This window comes from Trichosurus vulpecula, chromosome 4 (genome assembly GCF_011100635.1).
Source record: "Trichosurus vulpecula isolate mTriVul1 chromosome 4, mTriVul1.pri, whole genome shotgun sequence".
Taxonomy (NCBI): Eukaryota; Metazoa; Chordata; class Mammalia; order Diprotodontia; family Phalangeridae; genus Trichosurus; species Trichosurus vulpecula.
The window spans coordinates 307,714,960-307,735,647 of record NC_050576.1 but is presented as its reverse complement, the minus strand read 5'-3'; the positions used below and the strand labels follow the sequence as shown (position 1 = coordinate 307,735,647).

General features: G+C 37.1%; 1 protein-coding gene across 5 annotated transcripts in view; it reads right to left on the bottom strand.

Moving 5' to 3' along the window:
- ELF1 (E74 like ETS transcription factor 1) overlaps window positions 1-20,688 on the bottom strand; it is a 99,514-nt gene that overhangs the window by 44,310 nt on the left and 34,516 nt on the right. For all 5 annotated transcript variants that reach the window (XM_036755875.1, XM_036755876.1, XM_036755872.1 and 2 more), the window contains exon 2: window positions 4,750-5,013. In XM_036755875.1, coding sequence (XP_036611770.1) covers window positions 4,750-4,821 — 72 coding nt within the window. In that variant the 5' untranslated portion in view covers window positions 4,822-5,013. The remainder of the gene's footprint in view (window positions 1-4,749; window positions 5,014-20,688) is intronic.

Below are 20,688 nucleotides of genomic sequence, written 5' to 3'. Positions count from 1 at the left end.
ATCGTGCAGTCTAAGTTAGAGAGGTGAGGGTATGATGTAAGGATGTGAGGATGTATGCAAGAGACACGGTGATCAGCAAGTTTTATCAACTAACTGAATGTGGGTGGAGTGGAGGATGGCATAGAGATTCAGAACCCAGGTGAGCAGAGGATGTTAGTATCTAGAAGAGAAAGAGGGAAGTCTGTGAGATGGGTGGGTTTAGAAGGGAAACAGCAGCATTTGTACAGCACTTCAAAGTTTTCGAAGCTTCCATGTTACCTCATTCACCCTCACAACAACTTTGTGAGGTAGGTGCTCTTATTATCCAGACTACTTTTTATGAACACCTGTAATTTCAGAAAACAGAAAATTTGTTCACATCACATGCCCTGAAATAAGAAGAAAGACTCTCCAAGCAATTAAATAGAGATTTAAAAATACATTTAGATTTATGGTCATTTAGATTAAGGGCATTTCTTACATTTTTAAAAAGGCAACAACTTTAGGTTAAGATAGAAAAATAATGACATCATTATCACGAGGTTCAACCCCCAACATGAGTCCATGAGATTTGTTCTGTTCATGGGTCACAGATGGAACCCTTAACCCTGACCATCTGGTTTTTTTTTAATATTGTGCAATTTGTCACCTGCAGATGAATCAACACAAATACCTTCAACACCATTAATCCTACTAATGCCGGGTCAATAGCACCCTATCACCAAAAAAGCAGGACAGCATTATCATTGCCCACTGTCCTATGTCAGGGTCAACCAATTAGCAATAAATAAGATGCCATTCAATCGGTGCATGCCATGTTTTCATCTAAATGAAGCCTCTTTGCTACCATGAGCTAACTGCAAAGACTAGATGCAAATGGAGTTAAGCGCTGTGATCAAATTAAACAGAAAAATCACGTATTTAATGACATGCTTCATTATTATTTGCTACATGGTAATTATGTAAAAATAAATGCTTAAACAGATCACATAAAAAGTCATTAGTATTACTTTTACATAGTTTACAAGAAAACTATTCTTTTTTCCCCCTTGATCCTCCAGCCTATTTGCAGTTTGCTAACTTTTCAGTATCTATTAATAGCATCAATGTTAATTTTTCTTTATTTTGCTTACGTTTTAATACTCAACACAAATTCAGACAGAGATAGGTTAGGAAAAAAAATAGTGGGTATTCCATCATCTATGTCTGAGACCTCTTGGGCTGTGTTTAATATTAACACCCCCAATCTCTTCTGGAGCCATCCTTGAACATCAAAGAAAATAAAAGAACTTGAGTTCAAATCTGCCCTCAGACACTTGACACTTACTAGCTGTGTGACCTTTGGCAAGTCACTTAACCCAAATTGCCTTGCCTTCCCCCACCCCAAAAAAAGAAAAATCAAAAAATAAAATGGAAAAAAATCCCAGAAATCTAGTCCTAATTTCAAAATTAATATACTTCAACGCAAGATAACAGAGCACAAGAGAAGACACCATTGTCAAATCTTATTTTTGGTTTGGAAAATTAAGGTAGAGCCCATTAAGCCCATACTCTGACTTCAGAGAAGCAAGAGAGGGCATCAGGAAAATAAGAGTAATGAATGAGAAAAATTAGACCCTCTGTTCTCTGCCCTGTTTTTATACCCTGAAGTTACTCAAATTGGTCCCCATTCAGTTGTGCACAAGGAGAAACTGTGTGAAGAGCTATCTTACACCATGTATAAGGATACACACATGCACCTTAGGAAGGGCACTACTCTCCATTTCAAATGCCTTGGGTAAGTCAGAGGGCTACCCTCTTAGACCAGGACCTACTATTATGTTACAGCTATAATTCTAATGAAAAAAAATTAACTAGATTGTATCAAAATATAATGGAATCATATAATTTATCATAGATAAGAAAATTCAGGCTCAGAAAACATTAAGTGTTTTTCTTAAGGCCACACAGCTAATAAGTGAAGTGCCAAGATTAAAACATAAATCAACTGTCGCTTGGTCCAGTGATATTTTTAATTTCATAATGCTTTCCCTCACATAAGAATGTATTCAGAAAGCATTGTTTTATAATTCTACATGCCCCCATTATTGTATCATCAAAAATTGTTTTATTCTTAGAACCTCAAATTCATTGATGAAATGTCTGACTTTATTATATGAACAGGAAACTAGGCAGTACAGTGGATAAAGCGCTGGGCCTGGAATCAGGAAGACCTAAGTCCAAATTTGACCTCAGACACTTAACAGTTGTGTGACCCTGCATAAGTCACCTACCCCATTTGCCTCAGTTTGATCATCTATAAAATGAGCTGGAGAAGAAAATGGCAAGCCACTCCACAAGCTTTGCCAAGAAAACCCAAATGGGATCATGAACAGTCAGACACAAATGACTTAACAAAAACAAAATATATGTAAACAAAATACTGTAACACCACAAAACCCAATTAACATGACACCCATAAAGAACTACATTGCTGGCGTGTATGTTTTGTAGAGCACAAAATTTTAAGAGCTTTTCTGGATATTATCCTAAAAAGAAAAAGCTGTGAAGCAGAAACTTCTCATTAAACTAGTCTTGCAGCAAGCAGTTAGCACCAGTTTTCTGAAGTAAATTTTAAAGCTTAAATTTTCTTCCAGAAGACTTCTAATGTTAGGTTAATGTAGCTTTTGGCAATTAATTCAACTTAAATGCATCAAAAAAATTTATCTGAGATCATATATGTATGTCTAGGTCACTGGTTTAGATCACAAATCATGTAATATTTGTAGAGTGGATAGTGGTTCCCCCACACGGAAGGAACCTTATTATAATAGCACTTAGCCCAACTCCTTCATTTTAGAGGTTGGGCAAGGGAAGCCCAGAAAGTTTAAGGGACTGGCCCAAGTTGGCAAGGGTAGTAAGTGGCAGAACCAGAATCTGATCGTGGGTTCTCAGATTCCGAACCCAATGTCTTTCCACAGTACCATGATGTTTCTTGTGAGATACAGATATACCTCACACATAATCACGCTCACAATGTATTCCTGGCCTATAAAGTCCATGGAGGCAGGGACTGGCTCATCCAAATTGTCTATCAGTAGTATTTACTAAATATCTGTTTTATGTTTTAAGAGACGGCTACCACCCTCACAACATACTCTGTATTCTTCAATTGCCTCTTCCCCACCAGTGCACACTTTCATTTTTTTCTAGATTAAAGCCTAATGGATACTCTCAAAAAGCATTCAAATTGTCCAAGCACAAGAAAATTGAGCATAGTAGTACCTCCATGTAACCTAAAAGGAGATTTATTCATAGCTTTAAGTCACAATTGAAAAACTACCTCTGAACTTCTTTCAGGTTTTACATGTGATAAGTAAAAAGTACAAAAATAAATCAGGATGATAGTATTAGGTCATATGCAATCGTTCTATGAAAATAAAAGCCTGATATAACATGGTTTGCTTACTCTCAAATATATACTTTATAACAAGGATAATGTAACCATGATCTTGGCATGGTTGACTTGTCCTTGTCACATGCTTACAGGGCTACCAAGTACTTCTGCCAACCAGCCCCCTTTCCTGACCCTGCCACAACGAATTACTCCTTGTTTACCAGTGTTACCACCAATTCTTCCTAATTATGCTTCCTAATCTGTAAAAAGTAGGAGCTGATCTCTAATCCTTAAAGGGCTATAATTCTATCCCCACTAATTGACTCCCCTTTTCTATGAAAACTCCTCTTGAATACCATGGCTTTCTGCCAACGTATACAAAACAGTGAATTCAAATTTATTAAGTGCTGACCATATATATGCAAGGCATTGCATCAGATAATGGGGACAGAAAGAGAAAAATGAAAAACAAGTTCCTACCAGGGGTGAGGTAAGAGAATGCCAAGTTCAGGGAAAAAGCCAGGAGACCAAGTGTAAGAAGACCCCAACACAATTCAATTCCTCCAGAAATCAGGGTTAAAAAAAAGAGTGTAAAGGAAAAGCATATTCAATATAGTCATATTCGGGGGTGGGGGAATGGGAAAGGAGGTGTGGCTCACAAGTGTTCCTAACTCAATGCTCCGTGTCCAAATTATTTTAGGCACATATTCATTTGCATATCTTGTTTGTCACCAATCAAAGTACCAAAGAAACATATAATCATGTTAAAACTAGAAGGAATCTTTGTAATCAAGTTCAATCCCCTCATTTAGCAAATGAGAAAACTGAGTCACAGAGAGACTGAAAGGTTTGCTCAAAGGCACATAGATTCATGTTTTAATTATATTATAGGACACTATTTTTAACAGCTTATTTTTAATAAATGTAATACAAAATACATTTATATAAAACTTATCAAGACTGGTTTATATTTATAAGTTACTGTTACTGTATTACTCCCACAGGTCACATGCAACAGAAAAGTTCCTAAGTTAAAAAAAAAAAACCTTATTGACATATATTTTGTAATACTTTATTACTCAACATGTATGCCAAAATTTTCAAACCACCATAAAATGTCACCCAAAACCCTGAAAATGGGTAACCTGAGGCAAGAAATTAATTCACTTGCCCATAACCCATGTTTGAAAAGAATAATAACTTGGAATACAAATAATATTCAAAACATGAGTTCACATTCCCTCAAACTCTTTAGTTTCACTTTCGTTGATAAATTACCATGCTATTTTTCTGTTTTTTAACCATGATATTTTAAAATTTTCTCTTTTAAAAAAATTACAAGACGCAAATAGACAAAACAAAGATACTTAAATATAATTTCCTTTATCCCATACCTGCTGTTCATCCTCCATGACGTTACTGGCAAATTCAAAAACTAGATCGTTCTGTTGTACAACAGCAGCCATAATAAAGCATTCCCTTTAATGCTTCATGAGAAAAATCTCAGGTTCAAGTATCAGATGGAAGATTCCAGGACTCAACTTGCTGTACAAATCACAGGTGTCAAAAATACATAAATTTTCTGGGTTTTCCAGTGTTTTAATTTAAACAAAGGAAACCTTCCATTGACTTATTTTTCTTCATTTATATGTCTTCCCCTGGAAAAAAAAAAAGTCACTTGGTTAAGCTTCTACTTATAACACAGCAAGAGCAGGTCATATTCAAAAAAAAAAAGTTAAATCGATTCTAGGGGCACCTAGCAATTAAAAGGATCAGACATAATAAGGGACTTGGACTAGTTAGTCTCTGAGATGTCTTCCAGCTAAATAGCTATGATCAAGTCAATCATAAAGTATTTTCTTGTTGAGGACTTGGTTCACCTTTTATTAGTTTGATTTTCATAAACGTTTTCCAAAAATTCCATTATATCTGGAATATTTTAATTTTCAAATATTTATGATTAGCAAATATATAATTACTATAAAGGTAACATCACAGACAAAAATCAATTTATGGCTCCTATGTCATTTTTACCAACTAGGTCAACTACCTACTTAGAAGTTATAGAGTATAATATTCATTTTCCCCTTAGCAAAACATCCCTGCTCAATAGGTATAATCATTTTTATGTCATGTTTTCTGGTTCGATTCTAGATATTTAAGCTGTCTTTACCTTATTTCTGTAAATAAGCAGAAGACAAAAAGAACTTCAGGCCCTTAAAAAAATCTTCTGAGATACAAAATGGTTTTAAAACGAGTTACTGTGTTTTCCTGATCTTCAATGTGTGTTTTTTTTTAATGTACTGAAATGTACCCTTATCTCCAGCACAGGCTTGCAAGCAACAGGAAGGAAACAGCACTGACCACGTCATGGCAAATTAGAACATGCAAAGACCTGCACATTATAATAAGAAAAGAGCAAAAGCAACTCCAGAACTAAAACAATTCACAGAAAATAGGTATATGTTTATAAAACCTACCTCTGGATTTATGAAGGAAAAGAGATTTTTTTTAATAAATCATAAAGTATTATTGGTCATAAAATATGACATGAAATAAGTAATATGAAAACTGGAATGCATTAACATTTAATGATTTTATATGGTGCTTCAGATGTTACTACTGATATTATTAAAAAGGTCGGGATAGCCATCAGCCAAAGGATAGAAAGGAGGGTCATTAATTCTTTAATTGTCTTTTAATGAGGGCAGAGACGTAGAAATACAAGTTGATGTGATGAATCAGTTACCCTAAAAATTTAAAAAAAAAAAAACTATCTCGGTTGTGCCAAGTCATATACCCTGTTTCTAATTTAAGTAAAGCTCATTTTATCTATTTTCTGGACACCAGAGATCATCTGCACAGATGTGGAATTCCCCAACTGGCAATTAAAACAAGATAAGAGACGGGAAAGAATTCACTGAAACACCACTATTTCCTACATTGGGTGGTGATACAGAAGAAGATGTCTTATATTTCTAACACTCTTAAAAATTCTTACAAAATTCTAGGCAAGTGGGGGGGGGGGGGGGCGGGGCACGCCTAACTGGGGAATTCTTCTTTCAAAATATGTATATAATTATAGGGGATCCAAGAGAACAGTGCGACGTGGAATTTTACATGGCACACACATATGAACAAGTTATTTTTTAAATCAGGTGATAAACAAGTAAAGTTTTTACAACTTTAAGAAAACGTATTCAACAAACACCAATTAAAAGTAAAATGTGGCTGGGAACTAGAGGTAGAGATGAAGGATAGAATAGTCCTTATACTAAAGGGCTTACAAAGAAGTTAGTAGGAAAGCTATGTGCACAGGGAACAAGAACTATGTTCATAAGCATGTTGTCTTCAGAAATGAGTAATAAGTTTCCTGAGGGGAGGGGAGACAGCCTGCATAAAATGTAGAGGCAGGAGAAGACAGGACAAAATGGAGGAACAGCTTGGCAGTCTAGTGCAAGAATAGAAGGTAAACAAAGCCTAGTAAAGAATAACTTCAATTAAAAAAATCCACAGAAAAATTAATATTTCTGCACATAATTAACAAAAATTTTATAGAGAAATTCCACTTGAAATATCCCACCACTCCCCACCCCAAAAAGACTAAACTATCTGAGAGACAACAAAACCCATTCCGGATTGCATAAATAAAACTACAAAACATTCCTATATATTTTTTTAAGACTAGGCCTCTCTATATAGAGGGGCAGTGACCATTCAGGGACTCAGTATCTCCCTATACAAACTGGCATAGGAGCTGACCTGCTCCATTTTTGACCCGGACAAGGTCATCTTTCCTCAGGCAGCCTAGTAGCTCTGATCCAGTAGCTCAAAAATCAGGAACTCAAGTTATGAATGATGTCCTAACAGCCAAAAGCCTGTGGCCTTTTCCCAGTCCTCATTCTTCTTGTCTTGTCCTCTGCAGTATTTAACACTGACGACTCTCTGTTCTCCTGGTTTTCAGGAAAATGCTCTCTCTTGGTTCTTGTTCTATCTGGGTGACCACTTGCTCCTCAGCGCTCTTTGCTGGCTTGTCATCATTACCTTTATCCCCTTACTATGGGTGTCCTCAAATCCTCTGTCCTGGGCCTAGTTCTGTTCTCTTCTCTCCTCTCCTCTTCTCTTCTTTCTCTCTCTCTCTCGCTCTCACACTGCCTTAACTTTTCTTTCTTTTTTTATCATTTCTATGCTATTAACTCTCAGATTTATATATCCAAGCCCAACTAATTTCATGTCCTGAATGACCAACAGTTTATTGGACATTTTGCATTGGAGGTACCATCAGCATCTCAAATTCAACATGTCCAAAATAAAATTCATTATTGTTCTCCAAAACCCACTCTTCTAAATATTGCTATTTCTGGTAAGAGTGCCTCCATGCCAGTGACACAGGTTTGTAACTTCAGTCATCCTAAACTCTTGATTCTTTCTGAACACATATACCCAATCAGCTGTCAAATGCTGTGGATCCTATTTCTACAATCTCTCTCACACACATCCTCTCCCCATCATGCACATTGCCACCACCTAGGTCAGGCCTTTTGTCATCTCAACTGGACTATTTTTTAAATAAACTTTTATTTTATTTCATTTTGTACTTAACAAATACCAAATAAAATAAGCAATCCTCTATACAATGCAGATGGAAAACGATTTCATGAACAGACACAAATCTGAACTATATACAACGTGCTTCTCCTTCCAAGTACATATCAAATTTCAAAGCTGTCTTGCTTGTCTGTTTCCCACTGACCTTTCTTCTGTTCTCTTCTGGGCATTTTCACCTGGACTATTACCATAGCTTCCTAGGTGGGTGGAGCCTAGATGTCTTGGGTAAAGGCAGCAACCCAACCAGCTCTCCCAACATTCCCCTCCAAACTTTAAAATAACACCACAAATCAAATTCTGGAGCAGCAAAGCCAACAAAAGGTCAGGGTGAGACATTTTTCCAGGCCAAGGCAACTTAGGAGGTTGTAAGGAAAAGTCAGTGACACTGGAGTGGAGGCTGGCCGGGAGCCCACATGGTGGCAACACCAGCTGTGGACTTGGAGGTGGAAGGGAGGAAGGCAGCAACGGCAGCTTGGCAAGGGGATGGGACAACTGGTCAGAAAAAGATTATGAAGACCCGTGGTATTAGCACTGGGCACGAGACCGAGGGCTGTCTGATGTTGATAACTCCATTGCCCATACCCAGTGGCTGGTTGCAGTTCCAGGGCAGAGGGGAAAGCCTGTGGTAGCAAGGGAGCAGGGACCCTTCCTGGGTAAAGACCAGAGGGCAGACCAGGGAAGCAGTGACCATTCCTCTTCCCAGATCAAACCTTACAAGCACTGAAAATTTCCAAACCCCTAGAAGAAGTTCTGAAAAAAAGCAGCCAAGATCACACAAGGTTTAGCAGCTACTACAATAAAAAAGTAGAGGAACTGGATTATAACATTCCATTAGGCAAAGGAGCTAGAATTACAACCACAAATAATCTACCCAGCAAAACTAAGTATAACCCTTCAGAGGGGGGGAAAAGAAGGATATTCAATGAAATAAAGGACTCTCATCCATTCCTGAAGAAAAGATCAGAGATGAACAGAAAATCTGACATCTGAACAGAGGATTCAAGAAAATCATAAAAAGGGAACTGAGCCAAATCTGTAAAAATAAAAGCCATTCCCAAATTGATAAATGGTCAAAGGATATGAACAGATAGTTTTCAGAGGAAGAAATCAAAATGACAAGTCATGTGAAAAAATGCTCTAAATCATTAATAATTAGAGCAAAGGAAATTAAAACACTGAGGTACTACACTTCACACTTATCAGGTCAGCTAATAGGACAGAAAAGAAAAATGACCAATGCTGGAGGGAATGTGAAAAAGTAGGGACACTAATGCACTGTTGGTGGAGTTGTGAACTGGTCCAACCACTCTGGAGAACAATTTGGAACTATACCCAAAGGGCTTTTCAAGCTGTGCGTACCCTTTGGCCCATCAATAAAACTACTAATTTTGTATTCCAAAGACATCAAAGAAAAAAGGTAAGGACCTATATATCAAAATATTTATAGCAGCTCTTTTGTAGCAGCAAAGAATTGGAAATCGAGGAGATGGCTATCAACTGGGGAATGGCTAAATAAATTGTGATGGAATATTACTGTGCTATGAGAAATGATGAAGGGGATGATTTCAGAAAAATCTGGGAAGACTTATATGAACTGAAGCAAAGCAAACTGAGCAGAACCTGGAGAATATTGTACACAGTAACAGCAGTATTTTAACAGTGATCAACAGTGAAAGAGCAGAGAAAGACTGAGCTACTCTGATCGATACAGCGGTCCAAAACAACTTCAAAAGGATGATGAAAAATGCTATTCACCTCCAGAGGGAAAAATGATGAACTCTTGAGCACAAACTGAAGCATATTTTCTTTCATTTGATTTTTTGCCCTTTTTTTGGGAGAGGCAACATGGCTGATTGGAAATGTCAGTCATGACTTCATATGTATAATGGGTATCATATTGCCTACCTCAAAATAGGTAGGGGAGGGGTTAAAGGAGGAGGAAGAATTTGGAACTCAGAATTTTTTTAAAAATGAATGTTGAAAATAAAAAAAAACCAATGGCCTCCTAATTGTTCTCTGCTTCAAGTCTTTCATATGGTAATCTAGCTCTCTCGCTACAACCCAGCTGCCAAAGTGCTTTTCCTCACAGGACATGTCCTGCCATGCAAATCTCTTACTCAACAAACTCCAGTGGCTCCCTGTAAGATCAAATATAAACTTTTCTGTTTCATCTCCAGCCTCCATGACTTTGCACTGGCTGTCCTCCTCCACCCCCAACCCCAGCCTTGCCTCCGCCCCCCAGCTCCTAAAGCCTCCCTACCAACATTAACCAGAGTGTCTTGTATATGTTCTGTATATGCCTACACAGGTACCGGGTGCTTCTCCAAATAGAGAGTAAAACTCTTCAAAAGCCAGGACTATTTCACTTTTGTCTCTGTATTGTGGGGTATAACTAGTACAGTGCCTACCCAGAGCAGGCAAATGACTCTTGAACAATTGCCCAAGCTCAAAATACACAATAAAAACAATCAGGAAAACATTTACTGCATAAGGCAATGTATGCTCAGTTTACAAGTAAGCACTATGCTTCATAAGACTCAAGGGAGAAAAAAAGGGCAGGTGAGAGGGTTCTCTTGTTAGCCACATACAGCAAACTTTTGTATACTTTTATAAAGTCACGGATATAGGAGCTGGGGCTTTCCCATGACACCATACTTCACCTAGGTCACCTAAGGTCCTAAACCTTAAGGTGGGAGCAGGGACACCTCTCAAACAAAACAAAAATAACTAAGTCACCACTAGGTCACCCTAAAGAATGTGACTAATATCTTAATCCAGTTAGAAATCAGAAATGTGGAGAATGGATGACAGGAAAAGCTATGCCATTAGGAAAAGCTATGATCACCCCAACCCCAGGAAGTTCCCTGCTTCCAGTTGCTGGGCTACCATCTCAAGAAAAAGAGATGGGGGTCTAATTCACAGAGGAAGTAATAATGCTGCTTCTGCGACAGATGTAAGGCAAATGGCTACCTGAAACTTAGTAACCAAATGTCATAGGCACAGCTGGCTAGGTAAAAGGGTCCTACTCCTTATTATGCCCTTAACACACGGGGTGGGGGGGAGAGGGGAGGCAAACACACCAAACACCAAAGAAAGATCTACCTTAGAAGGTGTTTGAGTCTTGACCCTCATACTGAATCTTAGTTACACTTCCCGTTTTCAACTCTACCACAAGCCTCCCTTAATTCTGGCAGAGGGCAGGTGGCAGTAACTGCCGAAAAATAATGGACAGGCTGAATTAACCCTTTGAGTGACGCAAGAGTCAGTACTTCTCCAAGATACCGCTTCCAGAGAACTTGATATTTAAAACTGTCAGTGACCACAAGTATCAAAAGCTCATACACAGACACTGTCCTAACAAAATATAACCTTGATGATCTTTTTAACATTCTCAGATACATTTCTTACAAAGTTAAAGCAGAAGCATTTGTTTTTACTGTTCGGTTGTTTTCTCTTTGTGACTCTGTTAGGGTTTGGTTTTTTTTTCAGCAGAGATACTAGAGTGGTTTGGCATTATCTTTTCCAACTCATTTTACAAATGAGGAAACTGAGGCAAACAGGGTTGAGTGACCCACCCAGGGTCACACAGCTAGTAAATGTCAGAGGCCAGATTTGAACTCAGGAGGATGAGCCTTCCAAACTCCAGGATCAGCACTCTTATTGACTGTGCCACTTAGCTGCCCAAAAATAGAATAGTATGTCCTGGATATCAACAGAGACACGCAAAGTCAAAGAAAGAGACACAAATAAAATAAATAAAAAGGTAAAGAAAATTAACTGCAAGAAGATAGGTTAAATAATAACTGAATCACAAATGAAAATTAAATAAGTGAACTTGTAAACTCTATCAACGTGAATCCTTTTGAAAACTTTTTAAACTACAACTTTTCACGTGGTAGAGCGTACTACATATTATGTATTACAATCATCTAATTATTTTTCACCGATGAGATCTCAAATTCAGACTCCAAAAGCACATCTTTGTAACTCCACTATTTCACCAGTGAGTCTATACTGGTACAAATCACAGGATACAACAATCTCAGTTAAAAAAAAAATTGCTCCCTGCAGCTAGCATTAAATGCAATGGAGAAACACTAGAAACTTCTCCATTTAATAGAGGAGAAAATGAAGGATGCTCCATTTTCTCTGCTGTTGTTTGATGTAATTCATTGTTGATATAGGGCTAAAATTGCTGGCAATAGCTTCAGATAAGAAAAGAAATTGAAGGGAATAGCATAGGCAAAGCAGCAAAGAAAAATTATTGCTTTTGGAAGGTGACATTATAGTATACTTAATGAACCCTACAAAGTCAACTAAAATTAATTGAAACAATTAAGAACGTCAGCAAATTTACAAGACAAAAAATAAATCCATATAAACTACCAGCATTTTGTATAATACCAAAAACTCATCCAGAAGAGATTTTTATTTTCAAATTTCATTTAAAATCACTACAGGACACATGAAATACTTGGAGAACTACCAACCCTAGGTACACATGGGAATTCTATGAATACAATTACAAAGCATTCTTTATTGAAAATAATGATAGACTAATTGGAGAAATGTTTATTGGTCATGGGTAGCCTAAGGCAATATAGTAAAAAGGACAGCACTAAATTAATTTATTACTTTGACAAGATGTCCGGCCAAAATTATGTATAGCAGCTTAAAAGCAGTATGGTAAATGTCACACTGTTTACTAGGGTAAGGTCCAAATATATGACCTAGATATAAAAGGTAACATCTGATTTATTAGAAAAAACAAAGAAACTGCTCTTCTGATGTATAAATAAGGAAAGAGTTGATAAATAAGGGATAGGAGGGATCAAAGAAGATAAAATATACGAATAAAGTTTTTGCATAGGAAGCAAAGAGGTAAGGTGGGGAGGGGGGGAGATCTTTACACCAAGTTTCACTAACATGGATCTCATTTCCAAGCTATACATGGAACTAATTCAAATCTTTAAGAATGCAAGCCATTTCCCTATTGACAAAAGGTCAATTGGTAGTTATATAAGAAATCCAGTTTTTCAATAGGCATGTGAAAAAATGCTCCAAATTACTAATAGAGAAATGCCTATTAAATCTACTCTGAGGTTCTACCTCACATCTGACATCATGACAAAATTAACCAAAAAAAAAAAAAAGAGGAAAATGTCAAATGTAGAACTGTTATGGGGAAAACAGACACAATGACATATTTTCACTGAACTGTGAATTGATTTAGTTGTTCTAGAAAGGCATTTCAAATTGTGCTAAAAAGTCACTAAATTGTACATGCCCTATGATCCAGCAATACCACTACTAGTGCATACCTAAAAGAGTTCAGATAAAAAGGACCCATATGTCCAAAAATATTTATAGCAACTCTTTTTAGTAGCAAAAAACTGAAAACAAAGAGGATGATCATCATTTGGGGAATGAACATGAAGATAATTGAATACTATTTTGCTATTAAAATAACAAAGCAGATAGTGTCAAGAGAAATACTGAAAGATTTATATGAACTGAATCAGAATTAAGTGAGCAGACCTAGAACATTTTATACCATAAAAACAACACTAAGAACAAGTTTGAATGCCCTAAGTAGTCTGCTCAATTCACTAACCAACCACCATTCCTTTGGCCCAATGATAAAGTATACTACCCACCCACCTCCTGCCAAAGAGGTGACAGAGGTAACTCAGAAATCAGATTTATATTTTAATAAGCATATTAGCAAAATTACATACCTAATGCTATACTAATCAAACTACCAAGGGGGTACTTCACACAAAGCTAGATGAAATAATAACAAAATTACTGGAATAAGAAAAAATCTAGCATATCAAGGGATATATCATAGGAAAAAAAAACCCAGCAACAATTAACCAATAGGCACAATAGTACTTTCCAACCTCAAAAAACAGTCATCAAAACCATGTTGTACTGCTTTAAAAAATAAAAGGTGGATCAATAAAACAGACTAAATGAGAATAATACTGAAATTTAAATTACAGCGCATGATACACCCCAAAGCATCAATTACCTAGGAAAGAAGTCATTGTTTGACAAGAATTACTGGGAAAATTAAACTGAAAAACAGGCATTAGGTCTAGACCAGAATTTCAAATATGTGATAATAAACTCTGACCATACATCTATGTGACCTGAATATTAAAGATTATGCCATGAAAAAAATGAGAAGGGGCGGATCAAGTACCTTTCATAGTTGTGGCTAGGGATCAACCCTTAAGAAGCGACAGAAGTAACCACAAAAGATAAAATAATGTTGCTTACCTGAAATTTAAAGATTTTACATAAGACACAGTACAACTAGGATAAAAAGGAAAGTGCTAAATCAAAGAAAAAAAACTTTGTATCAAATATCTCTGATAAGCATTTGATAGTCAAATAATAAAACCAAAGGCCATTCCCCAATAAACAATTCTTAAAAGAACTGCAAATTGTAAACAGCAAAGGAAAGAATTCCCCATATCACTAATGATACAAGAAATGCAAATCAAAATAACTTTAAAGTTTCACCTCACACTCAACAAGTGAGCAAAGATGACAAAAGATGGGAACAGCCAATGTTGTGGGGGTTTTAGTTAGTTCAACCACCAATGGTAAGATAAGCAGACTAACTGCACTGTTGTTAAATCTGCAAATTGGTCCAATCATTCTGGAAAGCAATTTGTCTGAATTTTTTTGACCCATGTTTTTTTGATCTCAGTGCTAGGCAAATAACCAAAGGAGGTCAACAGTTTTTCTTAAAGGCCCCACATAGAGCAAAATATTTACAGCAACTCTCTTCATAGTTGCAAAGAACTGGAAAATGTAGATGATGGTCAATCAGAGACTGTGCTGCCTTCCTCAGATGTATGATGAACTATAAAGTGGAATTGACAGACATAGTCATTTTGTTGGTTAGTTATGTTTAATTATACTTCTTTGTATAGTGGGTAGATGGGAAAAATAATGCTGATATAACAGAAAAAGCCCGTTTCACACATTTTTTAAAAAAGAAAGATCATTGGTAGATTAAAGTAGGGGGCAGTCTATTATCAAGAATGACATGGTATAAACAATGTCATAGAGGAAACAAACACGATGGAAGAGGAGCAGTACACACAAGGACAAGGGATAACAGCTCCAACTTACACTTCTATTAATAAAGTATTTCAAAAACCAGGAAAGTCTCCAAAATACTGAGTGAACCTCTATGGGGGATGTCAGAAAGATGTGGACAAGAATCACCTGGGATGGTCTATGCATCTGTGGAAGAAGTAACCAATGAGAGAGGTCAAATGTTCGATAATATTTTTACTGACAAAGTCAGCATTTAACAAGCGACAGAAATAACCACAAAAGATAAAATAATGTTGATTACCTGAAATTTAAAAGACTTTGCATAAGACACAGTACAACTAGGATAAAAAGGAAAGTGCTAAATCAAAGAAAAACTACTTTGTGTCAAATATCTCTGATAAGCATTTGATAGTCAAATAATATATAGGTATAAAACCAAAAGTCATTCCCCAATAAAGAACTCTCAAAAGAAATGCAAATTGTAAACAGCTACAGGAAAGAATTCCCCATATCACTAATGATACAAGAAATGCAAATCAAAATAACTCTAAAGTTTCACCTCACACTCAACAAGTTATTAAGGATGACGAGTCAGCATTTAACACATAATTCTGGGAAAAGCCCGAAGCAGTGGAAACATTTTGTAGCTGACATTTTGAGCTCACTCTACTCAGCTACAGGAAACTGTGCCCATGCAAGAAAAGAGTATGTCCAGGTTCAAGAGAGTGTTTTTGTACCTTATTTCTTGCTACACCTTTTCAGTAAACATCCTTTTGCAAAAGCTTATTTGATTTTAATTGCTTATCAATGATAATGGGGAGATACCAACATGTTAAATGACATTGGAGAGATATTGACATTGGCAAATAACAGTGGGAGAGTAATCATTGGTTACTGGATATGGGCATAGAGGGAGAACCACAATAGTAAATATCTAATGCTGACAGCATTCGAAAAATCCCACCACCCTGTAGCAGTGCCCCCTAGAAATCTGAAGAAAAGACACAGCCAGCTGAATTCTGGTGATCCAACTTAGTAATTACATATGTGAGCTGGGAGAGTAAATGTAGTCCTTTAGATAAGGTAAGGCTCACCAATAGAGTCTCCCAAGGAAGGTAGCAGAAGGAGACTAGAGCTATAAAGCACCATAGCATGGAAATGATCAGAAATCGGTGAGTGCAATTAAGAAGGTTAAGTCCAGGGAAGAGGTGAAGAAAGCACTGGTGGCCATGTGACTAGAAAGGACAGATGAGAGAAAGGCTATGAAGGCAGAACAACAAGATCGGGCAACAGACTGGATATGCGGAGTTGGATGAGTACAAGAAAATAAAGATTACACCAAAGCTGAGAACCTGCATGACGAAAAGATACTCTCAATAGAAATAGGAAGTTTAGAAGAGGGTTGTATTTGGGAGGAAGATAGTCATTTCAGCTTTGGACATGTTCAATTTCAGATATCTTTGGGATATTCAGCCCAAATGTCAAGGAGGCAGTTGGTTATTTGTGACTAGAGCTCAAGGGAGAAACTAATTAATGTTGGTTATACAGAGATCTGGGAGTTGTCTGAATAGAGATAATGTTTAAGCCAACATAAGGTGATGAGGTCACTGAAAACAGAGATAAAGAAGAGGACCCATGAGAAAGCCTTACCAGACACCCACATTTATGGAGGCAGGACACAGATGATCATCCAGCAAAGGAGAATGAAAATAAGCAGGCAGACAAGAGGACAGCCAAGAGAAAACTGTGTCATAAAACCCCAGAGAGAGTGTTCATGAGGAGGGGGGTGGGGCAGCAGAGTCCAAGGCTGCAGAGAGCACCACAGCCCATCACAGCTTCTTGAACATGGTCATGCCTGTGCTTTAAAGAACATCAATCGGTGGTGTAGCTACGTGGAGCAATGATTAAGGGAAGAAGACCACTGGGGTCTATTTCAGTAGTGCAGGGAAGACCTGAGGAAAGCCTGACCAAAGCAGAGGCCATGAGAGAGGAGGAAAAAAAGAACAGATGGGAAAAATGTTGTAGAGAGAAGCAATAAGACTTAGCAACCAACTGGATGTAGTGGAGTAAATAACAGCAATGAGTGGAGCTTGGGTGACTGGATGGCAATGTTCTCAACAGTAACAAATAAGTTAGGAAGAGGGATAAGCTTGAGGAGGAAGATGATGAATTATGGCTAGATATGGTAAAGCTGGAGGTGCGTATGGGTCAGGCATACATCAGGCAGTTGATTACACAGGGCTGGGGGAGCTCAAGTCGTATGGCATGAGCACTAGGTTAGAATTCTAGATTGTCAACTTGCCACCTGTATGACCTTGGGGAAATTACTTAAGCTTTGTAGGTCTCAATTTCTTCATTTGCAAAATGACTGGTTAGACTAAATTACCTAATTTCCCCTTCCAGGTCTAAATTTGTGATTGTAAAATAACTGAACTCAAGGGACTTGATGAGATCTCTGAGAGTATAGGAAGAGAAAAGAGGGCCCAGGTTGGGGCCCCTGGGGCATACCCACACATAGGAAGGATTTGAATGATGATGCAGCAAAGGAAACCGAGTTTGGGCAGGTAGTGGGGGAGGGGGTATTTCCTAGGAAATCTGGGACTTGGCATGGCAGACATTACATTTACACCAAAATCTTATACAATAGGTCAAAATAAATAAGCTCTGAGTGGGTAAGTACATAAAAAGCTACATTTTTGTTAAAACAATCGAACATAGGAGAGCAAAAGAAAGTACCTTTTATATCTACAATAGTTTAGGAGGAGAATCCATAACCAAAGAAGGTACAGAGTAAATAATAATATACAAAAATAGACAATAAGGGGCTTGGCTAAATGATATCTGAAGTCTCTTCCAGTTATAATGTGTCAGCTTGTTTTATTAAGTACTTCTTTACTTCTATTGGGAAATATTTCTATCAAGCATCAATAAAACGTTAGTTTCCACTTGCTTACAGTCAATTGTTTATGGACTAAATATCTCTCTGTAATCAGAAAAGAAAGGTATCTGAATCCCAATAATTTTCAAAAGGCTGGTCCAAAATGTCAATAATCCAAAACTAAACTGCCATGGAGCCTTTCATGGAAAATGAGACTCCAACCCCCATAGAGATAAACAAATCATCTGTGGTTTATAATGTTAAACAGCCATGAACCTTTTCACTGGTGTGGATGATGAAGAACTGATAATCATAGAGATCATGCATATTAAGTTTTTTTTTTTAAATAGTCAATCCCCACATGCACTGAAATACAGAGAGATTACCCAATTTCCTAAACTATACATGGAAAAACAAGTTTCCAACTTATAAAGTTCTATGGTATGTTAGTAAGATTTCGCATTAGAATGGACTATAAATGGGATTATTGGTCGATATCCTGTTCCACTCTATGAGTGTTGCTCAAAATACTGCAGTAGTTTCTTACATTTCTTGATGAAAAACCCTTTCCATTTGATCCTTTCAACACTAAACTCAATCAATTAAAGCAGACCTTGGAACATTCCAGGTGAATGAAGCAAAACAATTGAATCAGTCTTTAACTACTCCAAAGGCTTGCCCATATTGAAACTCAAAGAGAATTAACAGAACTTTCAGGATTAATTATTCCAACATTTTCATTTAACAGATAAGAAAACTCTCAGAGGGGTCACTGACATTCTCTCAAATCATACAACCAATAAGACTTCTAGTTCACTGCTTGTTTCTAATCACTAAATCTGTTTTAATATTCCTAGCAACTTTAAAGCAATATATTTAGAAAATGCAAATGATAAAAACAGGAAGCCAGAGGCAAAACCAAAGAATTCTCTAAAATGAATATACTGACTAAAAATGCAAGCAGAACAACCCCACGAATTATATATAGTACTCCTTTGACCCTCCTGAGCTCAGAATGCTTTTTCCATTGTTTGCCATGTTAATCATGACAACATCTTCTCATGAGGAAAGGAGACAGCAAGTCACTCTCAATCCATATTTTTGCACAGAGACACACTAACAAGAAGGATGAAGCTAATTACTCCCCAGGTCACAAGACAATTAATTATAAAGTTACAGACTTCCAGACTATAATCTTCTTCACTGTTAGTACTGCTTTTTTCCTAATCTCTCCATCTAGTTCTATTAACACCAAAGAGGCACTTGAGAAAGCATTTATGTAATAGCCTAGTGTATAGCTTCATATATAAATCATTAAAATATTTTTAAAACTTTTTAAATAAAAGCTTAGATTTCCAATTCTTCAACTATATTACTGTTACTAGCATGCACACCACTGAAGTAGGAGCTAAAATACTTAATTTAATAAGGACAACCTAAAAGAACGTATCAAAATGAGATCACAGAAAAGCTCTTTGCCCTTGTGATAAGTAACATGCTCAAACAAGGGCAGTTCTAATCCTGCAATTCTCAGAGAGATGAGAAAAGAGAAAGCACCCTTTAGTGTGTGAGCCTTAGCTAACTAGCTTAAATGAAAGCACTCTGAAGACCAACCAGAAGAGAAACCTTCTGCAATATTCCTGGCACCATGGCTTCAAGTTATTTATGTGGCTCTATGATCTCTCAAACCCAAGGGCTATGGACTTTGCCTCCTCTTCTCTACTCTGCCTTTTGATACCTTCTCACGTTCAATTCAATGAACTGGAAGCGGGGCAGGGGAGGTACCCTCCATCCTACCACGTAACATCAGCTGTTAATATCCTGCTTGTAGGTTCCTTTAAAGCAGGACTTGAACTTTTTCCCTCTCACTCATCAAGAAGGCAAACAGCCTGAGCCTTTTGAAAATGTAGAATTTAATTTGTTGTATAAGAAGAAAAACAAATGTTTTTTATATTGAGGGTCTGTCTTCCTGTCACCTGCCCTTCACCAGATTGGTACACAATGAAGACCACAATTCTTCAAGCCTCAAGAGGGCCGGAGAGACTGTATCAATCTTACCTTTGCTTTGACCACCTTAATTTTTTAAATATCGGAGAGATCCAAGAGAGTAACACAGCTCCCCTTCAACACTTTCTCCTTTCCCTGACGCCAAGTTGAACAGCCCCGGACCTCTTGGGGCAAATCGCAATGACTCACGGTCTGGACCTGAAATTCCAGTTCTTTTGCATTGCTCTCGCTTTCCTTCATCTGACTGCCTGGCCTACCTCGTATCCGATTACACAGAACCAGCATTTGTAGCACCTTGCAAAACAGCGAAACATATCACATACCTAGATCTGTCTATACCTGTTGGCCTCAGAATTAACCCTTTAAAAGACTGTTCTTAAAACAAGCTAAAGTCCACAATAGGCAAGGACAGTTATACTTAGATGATAATTAAGAAATAATGTTTATTCCACAATAGATAGGTGGTCAATGGAAATGAGCAGGTTTTTTTAAAAAAAAAATACTATTTAACGACCATATGAAAGACTGGTCCAAATAATCCATCAAGAAATATGTAAACTAAGACAACTCTAAAGTTTAACCAGAAAAAGATGAAAACAGTCAATATTAGAGGGACTTCAGGAAGACAAATGTTAAGCACTATGGTAGAGTCATAAACTGATCCAATCATTCTGGAAAACAATTTGGAATTACATAAGAAAAGTCACCAATCTATTCAAAACTTTTGCTCCATGGCTCCTACTATATAGGACACATACTTCCA